Here is a 21514-nt window from a genome sequence, read left to right on the forward strand (position 1 = left end):
ATTGAGGTTTGTGAAATCCACGCATGTTCCTCATTTTCCATTTAGCTTGGGAACTAGCACGGGATTAGAGACCCACGATGGATAAAACGCCACCCTGATGAACCCATTCTCCTTCAGCTTTTCGACTTCTTCTTTTAAGGCCTTTGATCTATCTTTTTCAAGTAGCTTTCTTTTCTGTTGCACCGGTGGAAAACTCTTATCGATGTTTAGGACATGGCTGATGACTGCAGGGTCTATTCCGACCATGTCTTTGTGCGACCAGGTGAAGACTTCCTGGTTCCTCCTTAAAAACTCCACCAGTGCTCATTTTGTTGTTGTCTCTAAGTTTTTACCAACTTTCACAACCCTGGTCGGATTTTCTTCATCGAGTTGGACCTCTTCAAGGTCCTCGATGGGTCCTATTTCTTCCTCAAAATCCCCAAAGCGAGGATCCAAGTCTCTATCTTCACTTTGGGCAACACCCTATTTGGTGACATTATCACCTGACTGGGTGTAACCATCAATTCCCCTTTTCAACTCTTTTCTGGGAACAACTCTCGATACACCTTTCTTTGCCTTGGTGATCGAGGCGTTGTAGCACTCCCTTGCTTCTCGCTGATTTCCCAATATGCATCCTACCCCAGCGTCTATTGGGAATTTCATGGCATGATGCCATATTGAAGTGACGGCCCGTAGGTCAACCAGAATTGGTCTCCTAATCACAGCATTGTATGCCGAAGGACAATCAACTACTATGAAAGTAGCAAGTAATGTCCTGTTAGCAGGTGCAGTACCTGCTATAACTGGAAGCCTAATCGACCCTGTTGGGGCGAGCCCTTCACCGGAAAAACCATAGATGGTTTGGTTGCATGGCTCTAGGTCCTTGATGGATAGCTTCATTCTTTCCAACGAAGACTTGTATAGGATGTTGACCAAACTTCCCATGTCGACCAACACCCTCTTCACCATCATGGCAATTTGTACGTCTACAACCAGCAAATCGGAGTGTGGGAATCGTACGTGCTAGGCATCATCTTTAGAGAAGGTTATCAATTCCTCCTCTATTCGAGCCTTTTTTTGTGCTCGATCCTCCACACTCATCATCTCGATGTCCTGGTCGTGGCGTAGGGTTCGAGAATATCGTTCCCTTGCCTTCCCACAGTCCCCTGCAAGATGTGGGCCTTCGCAAATGGTGAGTAAAGTGCCTGCCATAGTAGCTGGCTGTAGGGGTGGCGAGCACTGGCGTGGAGGCGCCTGCTCATTGCCACCTTGAGCCTCTCACTGAGACCCTCCTGCGGCTCGCACATATCTTCTTAGATGTCCCTGCCTAATCAGGAACTCAATCTCGTCTTTCAACTGGTTGCATTCGTTGGTGTCGTGCTCGTAGTCGTTGTGAAAATGATAGAACTTCATCGTATCTCTCTTGGAGATATCTTTCCTTATAGGTGTGGGTCGTTTGTAAGACACACTTGAGCTGGTCACCTGGTAGACTTCCGCTCAGCTTTCGACAAGGGTCGTGTAGTTGGTGAATCTCAGCTCGTATCGACTGCCTTTGGGGCATTTATTTTCAGAAGTTGAGGGTTCATTGTTTGCCCGCTTTCCACCGTTCTTACCATTGCCATTCCCGTTGCCCTTGCCGTTTCCATTGGACTTTTTCGACCCGTTGGCGGCCTTGGCGGGTTCTTCCTTCGGCCCCTTGTCTTTTGTTGGCGATTTCCCCTTATTGGCAATCGCGTCCTCGAGCTTGATATATCGATCAGCCCGATCCAAAAACTCCTGGGTACTTCTTACCCCATTCTTTCTGAGGCTACTCAAGAGGGGTGAATGGCGCCTAACCCCAACAGTTAGAGCCATCATCTTACCTTCATCGCCCACTATCTTGGCTCCAGCTGCTTCTCGCATGAAGCGTTGGACATATTCTTTTAAAGGCTCTCCCTCCTTCTGGCGTATCTCGACCAGCTGGTTGGCCTTTGTGGGGTGTACGCGACCCGTGTATAATTGTCCGTAAAATTCCTTTACGAACATCTCCCAAGATACTATACTAGCAGGAGGGAACTTAAAGAACCACTCCTAGGCAGTGTCAGACAGTGTCGCTGGGAAGATCCGACAGCGGGCATCTTCCGACACTTTCTGTATATCCATTTGTATCTCAAACTTATTAACGTGAGATACCGAGTCTCCATACCCATCAAAGTTCGGCAATGTTGGCATCTTGAACTTACTGGGGGTTTTAGTCGTAGCAATCCTCTGCACAAAGGGAGTGCCCCTCCTCCTATTGGACTCTATATGGGACGTTCGTCCCCCGACCAGCTGTTGTACCACCTGGTTTAGAGCACCAATCTGAGCTTCAACTGCTTCTGGGACTGCTGGGGCAACCGATGCCAGGGGAGCGTACTCGTCGTGCCTCTCACGGCAGTCGTTAAGTTCGTCCCTTAAGTCGTCACCCCTACGTCTCTGTTCGCTAACTCCTAGCCGATCAAAGACGTTCTGCTACCTGGGCTGCCCCCCAGCGTTATGGCTAGCTGGCCTGTTTTCTCTAGGTGGGAGGCTTTTACCTCCACCATTTTCCTCGTTCCTCCGACCAGCGTCTCTTCTGCCGGAATTAACTTCATTATAGTCATGGCCATCTCTAATCTATGGTTGACTACGGTGTGACCGGCTGTTCACGTTATTTCCTCCTTGGGTTAGAATCTCCCGAGCGTCAAGGGGAGGCCTGCACTGGTCATTGGGTCCCCGTGCATTGTTATGCCATGGGGGACCCCTGACCGTAGAGCCTGGGTCGATGTTCCTTCTATTGGTAGAAGGATGTTGTCCCCTGCTCGGTAGATTCGGCTCTTCATCCCTTGGGCGTCTAGGGCTGCGGAGCGGTTGCCCGGCCTTATTCTGTCTCGGGCACTGGGGATTGCCCCGACCAGCCTGAGATGGAGGCTGCTCCTCAGGATCCCTAGGTGGGACATCATCCTGAGCCACAAGCGGTTGCTCCATCCTTTGAGGGCTTGCTGGCTGAAGCGGAGGGCTAGGATTGGGACCTCTTTGAGGTGGCACATTCGGCGAGTGATCTGGCTGGGAGGCTGGCGCAGCCTGACTACGAGCCCATTGGATGGCTGCTTCAAGAGCGGCCATGGCATCCCTCTGCCGACGATCCATGTTCGCCTGCCACTCACTCAGCTCCTGGCGCTCACGTTCTATTTCTCTTTGCTACAGCGCCAGTGTCTCTGCAGCATTCTCTTGATTGGCCCTCAGACTAGCCAACTCATCCTGCAACACCCCCAGCGTTGCCCTTAGCATTTCGGAATCTAACTCCTCTTCAAACTCCAAATGTGGTTCATTCTCAGCCACATTTGGGGGAGGAGGTTGGGATGATGCAGCGCTAGCGGCCTGTCCAGTCTTCTTGGATGTTTTTGCCATTAGATTTTCTTACAATTTTTTATCAAGCTCTCAATGAAAGCACCAGAATGTTGACCCTCGATTTGGCCAACGACACAGAGTCAAATATACGACAGAAGATGAGACGACAATTAAGAGTTTAACCTAATGGTAAAAAATAAAACACCAACGATTTATAGTGGTTCGGCCCCAAAGAATGGTAATGACCTACATCCACTTAGTGCTATTATTAATATTGATTCTCAAAGCCATGATCAAAGAACTAGGGTTCTTAAGTTTCATAAACCTTGGGATAATTACAATAAAAAAATGTATAATCACACTATAGCTTTCTCTCTCAATACTTAGCTAAAAGATTCAGCGATCAAAAGTCCTTTCCTTGAGCTATTTCATGTATATTTATAGGCTCAAGGAGGGTTACATGGGCCAATGGGCCTTAACTTTCCTTAATAACCGCGTATCAGGGTAATAAAGAGGAAATATTCAATGCAATTATTATAGGATTACTATCTTAGAAGTAAATAAATCAAATTATACTACCATCCTGGTCATATCTTATAATTAAGCTTGACGAAGTGATGTGCCTCTGGTCGATAGTCGAACAGCATTTTCTTCACGTGCAAACCACGTGTGAAAACCTTGCCACGTCATTAGCAGCCATTTTTTGGGTAAACAACTTGGTTTACCACGAGCTAGGAATCGCTATAGCACTGGACGACCCTGGCCTTCAATTCCTTTGCCACTCTAAGCCCAGCCAACAGAGCTTCGTATTCGGCTTCGTTGTTGGACGCCTCGAACCCAAACCATAGCGCAGAGTGAAATCGATGCCCTTCTAGTGAGATCAAAATGAGCCCAGCTTCAGACCCATTTTCATTAGATGAACCATCCACGAAGATTCTCCACAATGCCTATACCGGTTCTCTCAAAAGCTCCTTTTGAAATCTGGTGCATTCAGCCATGAAATCAGCTTGGGCTTGGCTTTTGATCATAGTCCGTGGTATGTACAGTATTTCGAACTAGCTGAGTTCAATTGCCCATTTTAAGAGACATCCCGATGCTTTAGGTTTCTGCAATACCTGCCTTAAAGGTTGGTCGGTCATGACGTGGATTGAATGGGATTGGAAATACGGCCTAAGCTTCCTGGAGGCTATAATAAGGAAGAACACCATCTTTTCCATTAAGGGATACCATGATTCATCTCCGAGAAGTCTTTTGCTTATATAATATATTGGTCTTTGAACCCGGTCTTCTTCCCGGACCAGCACGGCACTGGCTGCATTTTCCGTAACAACCAAATAAAGAAAAAGGGGCTCCCCCACCGCTGGTTTAGAAAATACTGGTGGCTCGGCCAAATGTGTTATTAGATCGAGAAATTCCTGCTCGCACTCCTCAGTCCATTCAAACTTTTTATTTCCTCAGAGCAGGTTATAGAATGGCAAACACTTGTCCATGGATTTAGAAATGAACTGATTAAGGGCTGCCACTCTTCCAGTCAAACTCTGGACATCTTTATGCGACCTGGGCGAAGGAATTTCTAATAATGATCTGATCTTGTCGAGGTTCACCTCTATCCCTCTAGTATTGACTATGAATCCCATAAATTTTCCCGACGCCACTCCGAAAGTACACTTCTGGAGATTTAACCTCATGTTATATCTCCTTAAGATCTCAAAACATTCCTTTAGATCGGGAACATGGTTATCAGCAGTCTTAGATTTGACCAGCATATCATCAACATACACTTCCATGTTTTTCCCGATCTGATCAGCGAACATTCTGTTGACCAATCGCTGGTAGGTAGCCTCAGCATTCTTCAGCCCGAAGGGCATAACTTTATAATAGTAAACATTTGTTGGAGTCATGAAGCTAGTGTACTCCTGGTCCGCGGGGTTCATCGCGATTTGGTTATATCCAGAATACGCATCCATGAAGGACATGAGCTCATGCCCCACAGTGGCATCCACCAACTGATCAATCCTTGGCTATGGGAAGCAATCCTTGGGACAATCTTTGTTTAGGTCGCAGAAATCGATGCAGGTCCGCCATTTTCCATTAGGCTTTGGGACCAGGATAGGATTTGTGACCCATATCGGATATTTAGCCTCGCGAATAAACTCACATTTTAATAGCCGAGCTACTTCTTCTTCCAGAACCTCAGCTCGGGTTATACCTAGATGCCTCTGTTTCTGGGATTTCGTAGGCATGCTTTTGTCCAAGTTCAGGGTATGCATGATCACACTCGGGCTTATCCCTACAATGTCTTCATAAGACCAGGCGAAAACATCTAGATTCCTTTGTAAAAAAATTATCAGCTCAGCCTTCCTCTCACCACCAAGATTTTTCCCAAGCTTAACGACTCTTGAAGCATCTTTGGGATCGATGTTTACTTCTTCGAGCTCTTCAATAGCTCAGAGCTCAGATCTATCTTTGCCTACTCGTGAATTGATATCATCACTTGGGGCAGTATCCCTACCACTGGCTTGCTGAGGTTCTTCCATTCCAGGAGCAGTCCTTACTTCTTGGGATTCCTTGCCTTCGTTCTGTATGGCCATCGTTTGTTGCTCGGGTTGTGATTTTCCCTTCATGGAATTGTTGTAGCATTCCCTGGCAGTAAGTTGATCACCTCGGACAGTACATATTCCCGTAGATGAGGGGAACTTGATCACAAGGTGCCAGACAGATGTTATGGCTTTGAAAGCCATTAACGTAGGTCGACCCAAGATTGCATTGTACGCGGTCAGACAATTGACGACCACAAACTCGAGAAGCTTGGAAACATTTTGTGGTCCTTCACCCAAGGTTATCATTAACTTGATTGTTCCGATAGCTGTCGATCCCTCACCGGAAAACCCATACAACACCATGGAGGTTGCTTTCAGCTCGGTTACGTACAATCCCATATTTTCTAATGTGGACCTGAATAGTAGGTTCACAGAACTTCCATTATCCACAAGTGTCCTCCTAACCCTCCGGTTGGCGAGCTGGACGGTTATAACTAGAGGATCGTTATGCGGGAATTGGACATGGCTAGCATCCTCTTCTGTAAAATTGATTGGTCGTTTCTCTAATCGTTGTTGCTTGGATAAACGTTGCTCCGGGACAAACTCAACTCTGTTGTGAGATCTCAACTCATTGATATACCTATTCTGGGCACTTCTGCTTGTACCTGCCAAATGAGGGCCTCCAGAGATGGTTGTTATTTCTCCCCCTGTTATTGGAGGAAGGGTATCCTGATTTACTTGAGCTCTGATCTGATTCGCTGGGACCTCCGTAACTGATGGACTATTTAGTCAAACGAGCTGATCGGGATTTACTCGATTCCGAGCATACTGAGCCAATGGTCCGGACCTGATGAGCGTCTCGATCTCATCCTTCAATTGTCTGCAATCATCAGTGTTGTGACCGATGTCATTGTGGAATCGAAAAAATTTCAAGGGATCTCTCTTCGCCCTTTGATTCTTTAACGACTCTGGCTTTTTCCACAGAAGACAGGCAAAATTCGCCAAGAAGATACACTCTCTAGTATCCATGAGGTCGGCATAAGTCATATAGATCGACTTAAACTTCTCCACGGACTTGTTTTTATTTAAACCACTCTGGCCACCTTCACCATTTCCCTTCCTCTTGTTATTTCCTCCTTGGTTATTATGGGTAACAGTTTGAGCCGTAGCTACAACATCCGTTACCGCTCCAACGGGCTGGGTAGGGACTTGGCTAGTTTCTGCGACTGAAGCTCGTGCTTCTTCCAAGTTGATCCACCTCTGAGCCTTGTTCATGAACTCATCCACGGTGTTCACCCCCTTTCTTTGGAGTTCTTTCCATAGGTCACCCCCAAAAAGAATTCCTGTTCTCATCGCCATAAGCCTAAAACTTTCATCCGCATCTCTAGCTCGCACAGCAACATTAGCAAACCTACTCAGATATGCTTTTAGAGGCTCTTCGGGCGGCTGCTTAACATTTGCGAGGGAGTCTGCCTTAATGCGAGCCGCCTGATAAGCCCGGAATTCCCTCTTGAAATCAGCGGAGAAACTTTTCCACGAGTTGATAGAATGTTTCTTGTATTACTTGAACCATTGTCTAGTCGGCCCGACCAGAGTCGAGGGGAATACAAAGCACCTCAGCTCGATTCCAATATTGTGGGCCATCATCAGGGTGTTGAACATTCCCAAGTGGTCGGATGGATCTCCATCTCCATCGAATTTTGACAGATGGGGCATTCTGAAACCCGGCGGGTATGTTGTTGCTGCGATGTTTGGGGCGAAACTTTCGAGCTCATCCCCTAAGTCATATTCATCTTTTTCCTTCTTTGATAGGAGTCTTTTCATCAACTCCTCCATCTGGGCTAACCTCTCGAGGGTTTGGTCCTTGGTTCCCTGGTTGTTATGGGGCTTTTCAACAGCTCCCATCCGGTCGTACGCGTTTGGTGGATTATTGTCCCTCCAAGCTCGAGCTTGGTTTGACGGGACATTCCCGTTGTCACGTACTTTGGAAGGGCACCCCTCGTGGTGAGTGTTACTGACTCCATCATGGGCTGGATTTTCCTTTGTGAATTTAGGCGATCTCGTAGATCGGTCTGAGGATTAACTTGAGGGCTCTGAGCCGAACTCAGCTGATTTCTCAAATCTGTGCCGGTCCTACCACTTAAACGATCCTCAGTCCAATAACTTTCATTAGAGAAACTTAGAGTTTGTGGTTGAGGATGAGGATCTGGGATATTTCCACGTGCTCGTGGGGCATAAGTAGGGGCAGCAGGAGGAGGATTCCTCCTGCTGTCCCCATAGGTAGGAACGTTTTGAGCGGAACGAGGTGGTGTTGGATGCCTTATAGGCAACTGAGGATGCCTAATCAGCGAGGAAACTCTTGTCCCATCAGGACGTACAAAGTTAGCCCGCGGTCGCTCTGCTCCTCCATTTCTATGTCTGGTGATCTGATCATGATCCAAGGGGGTCGGCTGGAACATTATGTCTTTGCGAGTTTTCCCTTGACCTTCTACGTGGGTTGCCATGGGCGCTTCCAGGTGTATTCGATGGTGGTACTGAACTCGGAGTCGAGGTCCTAACCGACCGAGTGACTTGCCGATGGCCCTTGGGAGGGCCATCAAACAAAATTTCTTGGTGATCTTGCGCCATGGGCGCAGAACTCGGGGTTGAGGTTCAACCCGATCGACTTAGTCTGGATCGACTATCCCGGCAGGACTAATGAGTCCCACCTTGCGTCTTTCTGACATTAACGTCGGTTGCAAGTGGGGTAGTCGAGCCAAAACCTCCTCGATTTGTTTGTTTACTTTGGACAGATGGCTCCTTAACTGCATGTTTTCCAACTCTACCGCAGTCAAGTAATCCAGGTTCGGATTTGGCAGTAATGATGCTGAACTCACATTGTCCCCATGGCCAATCGGTTTTTTTCCCGACCGTTGCTGGATCTTAGGGTTTTGTTCATCAAAAACAGCGATATGGTGAGCCTCCTGCCCACCATGCTTTTTCGTTTCATTACCGTGTCTCGAGCGAGTAACCACCATGACAAACTTTGATCCGAATCTTTTACAATAGCACTAATCTGCAGCTCTCAATGAAAGCACCAAATTGTTTATGTAGTTTTTCACCAACAATGAATTATGAAAATAGCTGGGATGGATTAGTGCTTAATGGTAAACCGTAATAAGAAAATGATACTTAAAAATACTAGAAAAAAAATATCAAGAAATCTTGTCCCTTTTTATGTGGTTTGGAGGTTAAAATCCCCCTAATCCATGAGTCTGTATTATTACTGTATATCTCTCTATATTTTGACAGAGTTTTTGCATTACAGAAAAAACAACCTCTCCCCCCCCCCCTATCCAAGGTCTTAGTATTTATAGAGAAAATCCCTGGATAAGCATTGGGGTCATTACGTGAATCCAAATCCCTCGTGCGACCTGTCTCACACTAATGATAAATATTACAATTTATATTAAGGTATGGTCTAATCATTAGGTAAAATTGATCATGGGTCGTCAGGGATAAACTGACATGTGATGTTTGATCATGCACGATTATCTTACGTGTCCGGGAATTCAGGGATTTGTGGACATGTAATGTTTGTCCATGCACATTTATATAACGTATCCAGGTTTATAAAGATCTAGGGAAATGGCAGATCTTTAGCATCCCCCGAGCTGAGTGCAGTGTTAGCTCGTGTCTTGGATGCTATGCTTCATAAGTGTTTCCAGCTTGTGCCTATTGCTTTGTATTCATTAGCTCGTGCTATTTAACTGGGGGATCGCACTGTCTTTATAGAGGGAATAGGAACTTGTGGACCATCTATTACAGTTCTTGGCTAGCCAGCTGTATTCGAGCTGCCTAAAAGACTCGTGCTGAATTTCAGGACGTACATGTGTAAAAAATGTGTGTTTTACAAATGAAAACTACTTCCTATTTATAGGTGTAGAGTACAAAAAACACTATGGTGGAAATAACATGTGGCAAGCTAACATTGGTTGAGAGGGAAGCACTTGGATTGCTAATTTATGTTGAAAAGAAGACATTTCTGTTGGTTGAAAATGAAGCACATGGATTACCAATGTTTGTTGGAATGAGATGTAATTGACATCTCCTATTAGTGGAAAAGAAATTGCATGGCTTGGTGACATGACATCTTCATGAATTGGATTGAGTTTTTTCAATTTGGGCTTGACTTCTTCAAAATGTCAACTTTCTTCATTCTCTTCCACTTTTACTTCCTTTTCTTTTTGCTTTATTTTATTCAACCAAAATTGTATCATTTTCTTACAAAATGAAAAAAAAAAATCAAATCCAAATTAAATATTTTTATTTATAAAATATATCACATTAATTCCATGACAATTAAAATCAATAAATGTGCATTTTTTACCATTAATCATCACGGAAAGCAATTTGAGGCTGGTCGGCCTTTTAGAGCCTCACCAAGATGTGAGGGAATCGACTGCAGGGAGTGCCACCAGAGATGGCACTAAGGAACAAGAAAACCTCGAACAGCAACAAGATGTGTTACAACCCCAAAGGTGTCGTCCAATGGGAGTGACCTTTCAAGAGCCCAACCCCAATGCCAGACCAGCTAATATCCCTCCCCAACATGGGAGGGGAAAACAAAAATCACCTGAATATGTTGGTCCTACATTTGAATCCCCCGATGAGAACAATACAGAGTTTTCACTTTTAGATACATTGCCCATCCCTTATCATCTATTTGATAGGAATGGAAACTTTAAAAAAATTACCCAGTAGTTTAGCTTGGACTTCTTCGAGGCAGATAGTGATTGTAGATGTTGTTCCTTAGATAATGTAGCGACCAGTAATTGTAGTTCGGGTATAGCTCTTAGAATTTCTTTTGATTGGTTTCCTTATCATGCAAAACTATTTTTTGACGTATATGCTCGTTCTTTTTTTTCTTGTAGTCATGCAAAGCAACGCTGCATTCAACATTTATGCCTCTGGGGGCAAACGTGTGAGCTTAAAGAAACTGAGCAGGAAAAGTGCTGGAGATTCCAGTGGGGAACCTTTGAGAAAAAAGAATCGACTAGAGGATCCTCATGCTTCTACTCCTTCTACAACAACCACTCCTCATTCTCCTCCTCGCACTGAGCCCTCCACCGACCAGGCGGGAGGATCCTTGGTGACAAAATTGTTGAGCAACGCTTCTTGCTCACCAATTGATAAAGTCCAGTATATAGCCAGGAACCACCGCGGCCAAGAGGCCTTTGCTACTCTCCCTTCGTTGAGACCCGGTCAGGTCCTTGCTCATGGGTTCAACAAAGTAATTAGCATAAGTTTCTTTTCTGTATTTTATTTTAGTCGAACAACATTTCCTTTTATTAGCTCTGACGGCTTCATTTCTCAACTGTTCGCAAGGTCTTCTAACAAGGAACAACCGTTGGCACCGTGTCAAGGAGGTTGACTCAAAACGTGCTGAGGAGATCAAAGGATGGGAGGCCAGTGTCAGGGCGTTGGAGGCCAAAGTTAAGACAGCTGAAGATAGAATCAAAACAGCCGAGGACAAAATCAAAGCAGCTGAGGACAACATCAAAGCAGCTGAAGAAAAAGTTGTTGTTTTGATAGAGGAGTTGAAAAAGAGAAAAGAAGATCTGGCTAAGGGTGTTTCTGCTAACGACAAATTCAAGGAAGCTTCTAAGACCAACTATAAGGAGGTAGCCAAGCTGCAAGAAGATTTGGTCTCAAGTATGAAGGAGGCCAACAGACTGGAGGATCGAGTTAAACTACTCGAAGATCAGAACGCCAGTAATTTGGCGAGGCTCCAAGGAGTCACCTTCAACTGGTTTTACATGTTATGGAAGAACAATCAAGGTGCAAACTTTGATTACCTTCCTGAGCAGGTAAAACAAGCTGGACTTGCCTGGTGCGCTGCCTGCCTGGAGGAGGAGGAGAATGCCCCGGAGTCTCCTGAATTTTCCTTGGTGACACATGTTGACGGAGCCGAAGAAGAACAAGCTGGAACCACCGTCGACCAGCAACCTCAGCAGGACCCCCCCCCCCCGCAGCTGCACAGTAATCATAATTTTTTTTATATGTATCTAGAACACTCGAACAGACTGTTCGCAGTGCTAAGAAAATTTGTTCCCCAAGACAGTTTTATTTACTTTTAATATTTCAAATTACATCTACATCTACTCGTATGACCGATCCTAGCATAACACTTTATTATTTCATAAAATTTCTTAAATTTTTTTTAAAAAATAATCTAAATGTCGTAATGTGCTTTCCCGTATTTGACTCGTGTGTTTACATATATACAATATGCTTTGCTCGCTTAGTATCTTATATGACCCCCAAGTGATCGAGGAGTCTAAGGTTCTTGATCACTTGCCAATGACCAATACCTGTTCAAACATTACTGCTCGTGTACTTATAAACAATCGATGATAATATATAAAAAAAAAACACATAATGAACAAATACTTGTAATAAATACAATAATTAGCAAGAATAACTAGCTGCGCATAATTCCTTTTATTTCTCGTAAAAAATGGACAAAATTTCATGTCTGTACGAGTGATCAAAAATTGATCTTACACTTATAAGTGACCAGCCATTTAACTGGCCAGCCCTTGTTCAAAAACTTATAAAAAGTAAAATTTATACAAACCAAATCTTTAAAAAGAAATGTTCATTGATAATGCAGGTGTTCTCCATTCCAATAGCGAGGAACGAGATCTCCATTTAAGCGAGCACGTTTGTATGTGTCTAGCTGAAGAATTTCTTCAATTTGATATGGACCCTCCCAATTTGGTCCAAGCACTCTAGCAGCCAGATCGCGTGTGTTGAGAAAAACCCCTTCTAAGTACCAAGTCTCCTACATCAAACTTTCTTTCACGCACTTTAGAGTTGAAATATCGAGCGACCTTTTGGTGGTAGGCTGCAACTCGTAGTTAGGCTTGTTCACGCCTTTCATTAACCAAGTCCAAAGACTCCATTAGTAACTGATTATTCGTATTCTAGTCGTATGTTATTCTTCTATGCGAGGGTGGATCTAACTCAACTAGTAACACAGCCTCGTACCAATATGCCAAAGAATACGGTGTATGGCATGTTGTTGTTCGGTGTGCTGTTCTATATGACCAGAGTACTTCATGAAATTGTTCTGGCCACGCTCCCTTTGTCTCCTTGAGCCTTTTCAGTGTGTCCTTTAGAGTTTTGTTTACAACTTTTACCTGTCTGTTGACTTATGGATGGGCAACTGATGAAAAACTCTTCGTTATGCCATGTCGCTCGAAGAAATCGATAAACAGGTCGCTATCAAATTGTGTGCCATTATCTGATACAATCTTTTTCGACAATCCATATCGGCATACAATGTTTTTGACAACGAAATCCAGCACTTTCTTGGTCATGATTGTCGTGAGCAATTCAGCTCCTGCCCACTTCATAAAGTAGTCGACAACAACTATTGCATACTAGACATTCCATTTTCTTGTGGGCAAAGATCTAATCAAGTGTATTCCCCAACCTGCGAATGTCCATGGGCTTTGCATCTGTTTAAGCTCATTTGGGGCTACTCGAGGTATCTTGGAGAATAATTGGCATTTATCACACTTCTTAAAAAATTCCATTGAATCCTCGATCATTGTAGGCCAGAAATATCCTTGTCGGAGAATATTTTTTTACAAACTTTTCCCCTCAGCATGATCTCCACAAAACCCTTCATGTCTTTCTTGCATCAATTCCTTAGCTTTTTCCCTGGAAATACATCTCTATAAAGGCATTGAATATCCTCATCAACCTGTACGAGATATTGAATGATGGGAGTCATCCACGTGTTGTACACTTGTATTACTAGGGAGGATTCTTCTACTTGAATGTTGGGAGCTATCAAACATTCAACCGGTACTATACTCAAAGTGTCGGTGTCTTTGGCGCTTGCTAGTTTGGCTAAGGCATCAGTGTTGGAGTTCTGGTCGCGGGGTACTTGCTGTAGAGTATTCTTCTCGAATTGTGCTAGCAAGTCTTTTTCTTTGTTTAGATACGTCACCATCTTAAGACCCCAAGCATGATATTCTTCAATGATTTGATTAACAACCAGTTGAGAATCGTTGTATATCTCTAATGACTTTATGTTCATATCTTTGGCTAGTCTTAAACATGTGAGAAGTGCTTCGTACTAAGCTTCATTGTTGGAGGCAATAAAGTTGAATCTTATTGTGCAGTGAAACTGATGCCCTTCATGGGTAATTAAAATCAGCCCTGCCCCCAAGTTATGCTCTTTAAAGACATGTCTATGAACAGTCTCCAGGCGAGAGTTTGGTCTTGAGCTTCAGGTTCTATAGTCGGCTCGCTGGCTGGGAGTCCGGTGAATTCAGCTACGAAGTTCGCTAAGGCTTGACCCTTTATGGCTGCTCGGGGTGCATAAGAAGTTTCGAACTGCCCTAGCTCAACTGCCCATTTTAGTATTCGACCAACGGCTTCTGGGTTTTGCAAGACTTGCCGTAGTGGCTGGTCGGTAAAAAGTACTATAGGATGAGCCTGAAAGTAGGGTTGCAGCTTTCTTGATGCTAGTATTAAGTAGTAAGTCAATTTCTCTATAGCCATATAGTGTAATTATGATCTCTCTAGCCTTTTACTTATGTAGTATACTATATTTTGAATGTTGTCTTCCTCACTGATTAAAACAGTACTGGCAACATACTGTCTTTTGAATGTTGTCTTCCTCACTGATTAAAACAGTACTGGCAGCATACTCTGTTATGGCTAAGTAGATGTACAAAGTTTCTCCTTCGACCGGCTTGGACAGAATGGGTGGTCGCGACATATGGGCCTTAAGTGCCTGAAAAGCTTGTTCACACTCTTCTGTCCATTCAAACTTTTTTTCCTCTGAATAGATTAAAAAATGGGACGCACTTGTTCGTAGAGTTAGATATGAATCTACTCAGAGCTACAATTCTCCCAAGTTTACTATGAGTCCCAAAATTTTTCCTAATACAACTCCAAAAGAACACTTAAGAGGATTAAGCTTCATCTTATATCTGTTCAAGATGTTGAAGCATTCCTGCAGGTCCTCGATGTGTTCACGGGTATCATTCCTGCCGTGACCGGAAGTCTGACCATGTTGGTGATAATCCCTCACCAGAGAAACCGTAGATGGTTTGGTTGCATGGTTCTAACTCTTGCACTAGAAGTTTCATTCTTTCCAATGAAGATTTGTATAGAATGTCTACTGAGCTTCCAGTATCTACCAACACTTGTTTTACCATCATGTTGGAAATTTGAACGTCCACGACTAAAGGATCTGAGTGAGGGAATCGGACATGTTGTCCGTTCAGCTCAGAGAAAGTTATAACCTCTTCCTCTGTTCGAGCTATTTTTGGGAGTTCTCTCCTCGATGTTTATCATATCTCTCCCTTGCCTTACCACTGTCATCAAATATATGCGGTCCCCCGCAGATAGTTAGCAAAGTACCAGCGACTGGGGCTGGATGTAAAGGAGGCGAGCGTTGTCATAGAGGTGCCTGCTCCTTTCCTGCCCCTTGTTGGGAGTTTCCCCTTGCTCCTACATATCATCTCAGATGTCCTTGTCGTATAAGCAACTCGATTTCATCTTTCAGCTGGTTACATTCGTTGGTATCATTGGAATAGTCGTTGTGGAAACGACAGAACTTGGTTGTGTCCCTCTTGGATATGTCATTTCTGATCAGGGTTGGTCGCCTAAAAGGGACTGTGGTATGGCTAGCCTGATACACTTCTGGCCTTCTATCGACCAGAGTCGTGTAGTTAGTGAACCTCAACTCGTATTTGTTCTGCTTAGGATGCTTGTTATCAGATGTCGTCTACTTAGTATTTGCCCATTTTCCTCCATTCTTATTATTACCTTTGTTGTTAGTGTCATTGGGTTTGCCAGACCCACTGGTGGCTTTGGTCTACTCTTCCTTCTTGCCCCGGTCGGTCTTTGGAGATTTTCCTTCGTTGGCGATAGCCTCCTCCAACTTGATGTAGTTGTCTGCTCGATACAGGAATTCTTGAGTGCTATTGACTCCATTTTTTCGTAGGCTGCTCCAAAGGAGAGATTGGAATTGCACTCCAACTGTGATGGCCATCATCTTTCCCTCATCTCCAACAATCTTGGCCCGAGCAGCTAGTCGCATAAATCTCTGGATGTACTCCTTGAGAGGCTCACCTTCCTTCTGTCTGATATCAATCAGTTGATTGGCCTCTTTCGGATGTATCCGAACAGCATAAATTTTCCGTAGAACTCTTTTACAAACATTTCCCATGAAATTATGCTAGCCGGTGGAAATTTGAAGTATCATTATGGGGAAGCATCAGATAAAGTAGCAGGAAAGATCCTGCACCGAGCATCTTCGGATACTTTCTGGATATCTATTTGTATCTCAAACTTATTCATGTGAGATACTGGGTCTTCTCTTCCAGTAAAATTGGGTAGTACTGCCATTCTAAATTTGCTTGGGATTTCTGCCATAGCAATTTTGTTGATGAATGGGGTGCCCTTTTGCCAGTCATATTCAATATGGGACATTTTATTCCCGACCAGCTGTTGCACAGCCCCATTCAGGCATCTATTTGAGCCTGAACAGTTTCTGGTATAGCAGGGGCAGGAGCGACCGCTACAAGTGGAGCATATGTATCGTGCCTTTCCCTTCAGCCATTAAGTGCGTCCCTTAGGTCCTCATCCCTTTGCCTATGCTTGCTTACACCTATTCGGTCAAAGACATTGAGTTGTCAGGGCTGCTCCCCATAATTATGGCTTGTTGGTCAGTTTTCCATCGGAGGAGGGTTTGGCTAGCGGCATCTTCCAGCAGCTTCATGTAGGTGTCCTCGAGGAGCAGGCTCAAACAAGCTTCAAACTCGCTAATACCAAAGACTCGCGGACTAGGGCGCTTTTATAGGCCGAATCACGTAAAATCTCTGTGTTATTTTCTTCTGATTCCTATCAAGTTCTTAGATTAGGTTGATGGCGAAGAAAAAAGTCAAAAATAACATTTATTTTCTATCAAGAATAAACAAGTTTCTTCTCCAATCATTGAGGTGTGATTTAAATAATATCATGAACGTTTGTATATCTTAAATAAGGTATGCAGTGTGTGATCTAAATTATTATCATATTATTTTTAAAAATAAAACTATAAGCAATGTTTTGATTTAATTTTTCTTTTAATATGTTTATGTTTATGTTATTCGTTTATATATAATATTATTTATTTATTTAAAATTATATAACAGTCATAAAAACTTAATAAAAATAATTAATAAATTTTAAAATAAAACTAATCAAATATACATTTCAACTTGCTTTTACCTACTATCTTAAATAAATATCAAATAAATATCAGGGCAGTTATATGTTATCTCCGAGAGTGTCTATGGTAGTTTATACCAATGCTCTTATTTATTAGACAAGGATTAATAGTTTGATTGCTCGTTTGTCGAGCAAGATGGTACCACCATGGCTTGAGTAAATGCATTTCAAATGTAAGGAGAAAGTCTTGACGAATAGTCAACTAGTCATGGTTCCTTTGTTACAAATTATAAATATGGCCGTCCCAAAGCTTCATTGTAATTAACAAAGGGTATTACCACTTTTGATTATTTGAATCAAATGTCTATGTTTCACTCTATTAGTTTCATCTATGCTACTTCTCTGCTTTTCTTTTGTACAGTTTCGTTTGCATTGCAAACAAGTCTAAACTCATCTCAATCTCTCAGAGATGGGACAACTTTGCTTTCCGATTCTAAAACATTTGAGCTGGGATTTTTCAGTCTAGGCAGCTCAAAGACTCGTTATCTTGGAATTTGGTACTATGACGTCCCAGTTAAAACCATCGTTTGGGTTGCAAACAGATGCAATCCTATTAATGATTCTTCTGGCTTGTTGAGGATTAATAGTATTGCTGGCAGTCTTGAACTTTTGAATCGAAATAAGAGTGTCGTTTGGTCGATCAACTCAACCAAACAATCTAAAAAACCAATTCTAGAGCTCTTAGATTCTGGAAATCTTGTCCTAAACGATGGAGAAAACAACTTGTGGCAAAGCTTTGATCACCCTTCTGACACATTTTTGCCTGGGATGAAAATAGGATGGGACTTCAAGACAGGTCTTAAGCGGAGTTTATCAGCTTGGAAGAATATGGAAGATCCTTGTCCTGGAGATTTAAGTTATGGCTTTGAGTTAAAAAATAACTCGTGCCCAGAAATTTATATTCTGAAGGGAACTCGAAAATATTATCGCTCGGGGCCATGGAATGGCGTTCGTTTCAGTGGTGTACCAGAAATGCTCGAGACCAATCCAGTGTATAATTTCTCTTATGTCTACAATAATGATGAAGTGTATTTCACGTTTTTTATCAAGATTAAGAATGTGACGTCAAGGATAATTCTGAATCAAACAACTAGTACTCGTCAACGGTTAGTTTGGTTGAATCAGAAGTGGAATGTTTATTCTATATCCCCAGAAGACGACTGTGATAAATATAATCATTGTGGAGCCAATGGAAACTGTTCCATGGTTAATAGCAATACAGTATGCCAATGTCTATCTGGATTCAAGCCTAAGTCTCAAGAAAATTGGAAAGCAATGAATTGGTCTGAAGGGTGTTTAAGAAATTATTCTTTAAACTGCGAGAATGTCAAAAATCATAAATTTGTAAAATTTGGTGGCTTGAAACTGCCAGAAACTACAAATTCTTGGGTGAACAGAAATATGAGCCTCGGTGAATGCCAGGCCAAATGCTTGAGAAACTGTTCTTGCATGGCTTATTCAAATTCAAATATTACAGGACAAGGAAGTCGCTGCATATTGTGGTTTGGTAATAATCTGTTTGATATTAGACATCTTTCTACAAATGGAGAGGACCTATACATCAGATATCCAGCTACAGAGATAAGTATGTGCCTTAATTTCTAACAAAATGCTATTCTACCTTTCTTAAACTCCGTAAATAATTTCAGTACTTTCTTTTTCTTACCAGCTGTCTGATTTTGTTTGCTTTAATTTGTTGAAATAAGTAGATAAAGGTTCGGATGGCCTGGTAGAAAAAGTAGTTGCAACTGTGGCTTCCGTTGGAATTGTTTTCGGGATGATCCTCGCCTATTGCATTTGCAAGAGAAAATTCTGTAAAGGTAATGTTGCTGTTGTTTTATTTTTTATTTTTTTGTTACTCTCTTTCAATGATCTGTGAAAAACATATAATATTATTTATATACCTTAGAGTTAAGCTAGTTTTAATGATGCATTTGGCATTTCTTATATATATCTTTGGCATGTTTTGCTGTGTTATGAGAAGACAAGAGTTAAATTATCAGATGTGTTGAAAAGATGAAATATTGTAATTTAGAAAGAAGGAATGCTTCCATTGCCATAAAATCGTATATTACAAAAATTCATGTGTCTTTTTTACATTTTTCATCTAAATTTGTAGATCCTTTTTCATTTTTCAAAGTTTCTGGAAAAAGATATCTGGACAAGGAGAAAACAGAAGAAACGGAGCTTCCACTCTTTGACCTAGCTACTATAGCTCATGCAACTAATGACTTCTCAAATGATAACAAGCTTGGACAAGGTGGTTTTGGAGCAGTTTTCAAGGTAAATTTGCAGCTTGTGTTTTAGTGACAACCATAAAAAAAGTACAGAATTTTATTTTCACACAGAATTTTTAACAATTAAAGGAAAAAAAATATACTTTGCAGGGAACTCTAGCAGATGGTCAAGAAATTGCAGTGAAAAGGCTTTCAAAAAGTTCGGGTCAAGGGGTGAATGAGTTCAAGAACGAAGTTATACTAATTGCCAAACTCCAACACAGAAATCTTGTGAAGCTTCTTGGCTGTTGCATTCAAGGAGAAGAAAAGTTGTTGATTTATGAATACATGCCAAACAAAAGCTTGGACTTTTTCATCTTTGGTTTGGATCTTAAAACCTTATGCTATGTTGATTAGTATATATGTTTAGTAAATTTATTAGCTTGTTTTGGAACATCTCATAAATAAGAGTTAACATTACCAGATGAAACAAGAAGAAATCTGTTGGATTGGCCGAAACGCTTTGAAATCATATGTGGAATTGCTAGGGGAATTCTCTATCTTCACCAAGATTCCAGATTGAGGATAATCCATAGAGACCTAAAGCTGAGCAATGTGTTGCTTGATAGTGATTTGATACCCAAAATTTCAGATTTTGGCATGGCTAAAACATTTGGAGGAAATCAAACTGAAGGGAACACAAACAGGGTAGTGGGAACATAGTAAGTTTTCTTTGGATTTACTTTTAACCATATCCTCTAGTTGATCAACTATCAAATTCTCTTTTATCCTTTTCTAATGATAATATCTCGCACTCACAGTGGTTACATGGCCCCGGAATATGCTAGTGACGGGTTATTTTCTGTCAAATCTGATGTTTTTAGTTTTGGCATATTGGTGTTGGAGATTATAAGCGGAACTAAAAACAGGGGATTCTTTCATAATGATAAGACCCTTAATCTTTCAGGACACGTAAGTATAACAACTCTTCTCACATATTTCATAGCTCGTCAGCTATATAGTGATCATATATAAATGACATAATATGGATTTTGGATATGTTTTCTCAGGCGTGGACATTATGGAAAGAGGGAAGTCCTTTAGAACTGATAGATAAATCTGTGGTGGAGAAGTGTACTCAATCAGAAGTGTTGCGCTGCATTCATATTGCTCTTTTGTGCGTTCAACAGCGGCCTGAGGATAGGCCGACCATGTCAACTGTGGCAGTAATGTTGGGAAGTCGTAACGCATTGCCTGCACCAAAACAGCCAGGTTTCTTCATGGAAATATCGAAGCTTGATCAAGAAAGTTCTTCAAAACATAACCAAGAATCTATTTCAGCCAATGATTTTACAATTACTCAATTGGAAGCTCGATAAGCATTTGTGCTGATCTAAGTTTATGTTTTGTGCTCGCTCAGTTTATGTTTGTGGTGTTACGATTACTCAAGTTTTTGGGCATGTTTAGTTAGCACTAGTTTTTATTATTACCAAAAGTAAACTCTATGAAATCACTTTGCTGTATACTTTTCTCATTATGAAGATGCACTTGAATAAGTGAATTATATTTCCTGGACGTAAATTAAGAGCAGAAAAAGTGATAAGCTGAAAGAGAAGAACTCCAACTAGAATGACACACAACTCTAAAGCTATCAACCGTATATAACCCAATATATATTAATAAAATACAGGTATAGCGCCTTTAGCAAAGCATCATTTAAATTCCTAATTTGAAATTGTGTGTAGTATTAATTTTTTTCCTTTTATTAATTTCATAAATACCAGGATTTAAAGATTTTCTAAAAAGTAAAAACTATGGCTTTTCCCATTTCAATCTAATTGGATAAAAAAAGAATTTTCCATCTTTTTGTATTTGTTTGAAATTATGCCATATTTTTTCTATTAGTTTAGTGCTTAGACTGTTGTTCTATTTTGCAGGTTATTTTTGTCATTATACACTATTTATTTAAGAGTAAATATGTAATTTTACACATTATATATATATTTACATTATGTAATTGTTTTATTATTAGGAATTCTTTTTTTAGATTTTTTTATAACTATACAACGTGTTTTAGAAAAGTTTTTTTTCCTCCCCAAATTGGGTTACGATCTGGTAGTTTTATTACATTTATGAGTAACTGGTTACTAT

The 21514-nt window shown here is 41.8% G+C and overlaps 1 protein-coding gene across 4 annotated transcripts; it reads left to right on the forward strand.

The window, feature by feature from the left end:
• The first annotated feature begins 17290 nt into the window (after positions 1-17290).
• On the forward strand, positions 17291-20938 carry LOC133782107 (G-type lectin S-receptor-like serine/threonine-protein kinase At4g27290). Of its 4 annotated transcripts, none has more exons than XM_062221305.1 (7): positions 17291-18732; positions 18854-18967; positions 19288-19430; positions 19535-19745; positions 19848-20085; positions 20185-20335; positions 20434-20938. In XM_062221305.1, the coding sequence occupies exons 1-7, from the start codon at positions 17448-17450 to the stop codon at positions 20740-20742; spliced, it is 2451 nt and encodes an 816-aa protein (XP_062077289.1). In that variant the 5' UTR covers positions 17291-17447; the 3' UTR covers positions 20743-20938. The 4 variants fall into 4 exon arrangements, with proteins under 4 accessions (XP_062077289.1, XP_062077287.1, XP_062077288.1 ...); XM_062221303.1 differs by having other exon boundaries at positions 17292-18732; positions 19267-19430; XM_062221304.1 differs by having other exon boundaries at positions 17293-18732; positions 18857-18967; positions 19267-19430.
• The last annotated feature ends 576 nt before the right edge of the window (positions 20939-21514 follow it).

This window comes from Humulus lupulus, chromosome 6 (genome assembly GCF_963169125.1).
Source record: "Humulus lupulus chromosome 6, drHumLupu1.1, whole genome shotgun sequence".
In the NCBI taxonomy this organism is placed as follows: domain Eukaryota; kingdom Viridiplantae; phylum Streptophyta; class Magnoliopsida; order Rosales; family Cannabaceae; genus Humulus; species Humulus lupulus.

Bases quoted from the DNA above. Each gene is read 5' to 3' on its own strand.
- LOC133782107 (XM_062221303.1), top strand. From the start codon at position 17,448: ATGTCTATGTTTCACTCTATTAGTTTCATCTATGCTACTTCTCTGCTT. The intron at 19,431-19,534 runs GTAAATTTGCAG...TATACTTTGCAG, and splicing joins GTTTTGGAGCAGTTTTCAAG to GGAACTCTAGCAGATGGTCA. The intron at 20,336-20,433 runs GTAAGTATAACA...ATGTTTTCTCAG, and splicing joins CCCTTAATCTTTCAGGACAC to GCGTGGACATTATGGAAAGA.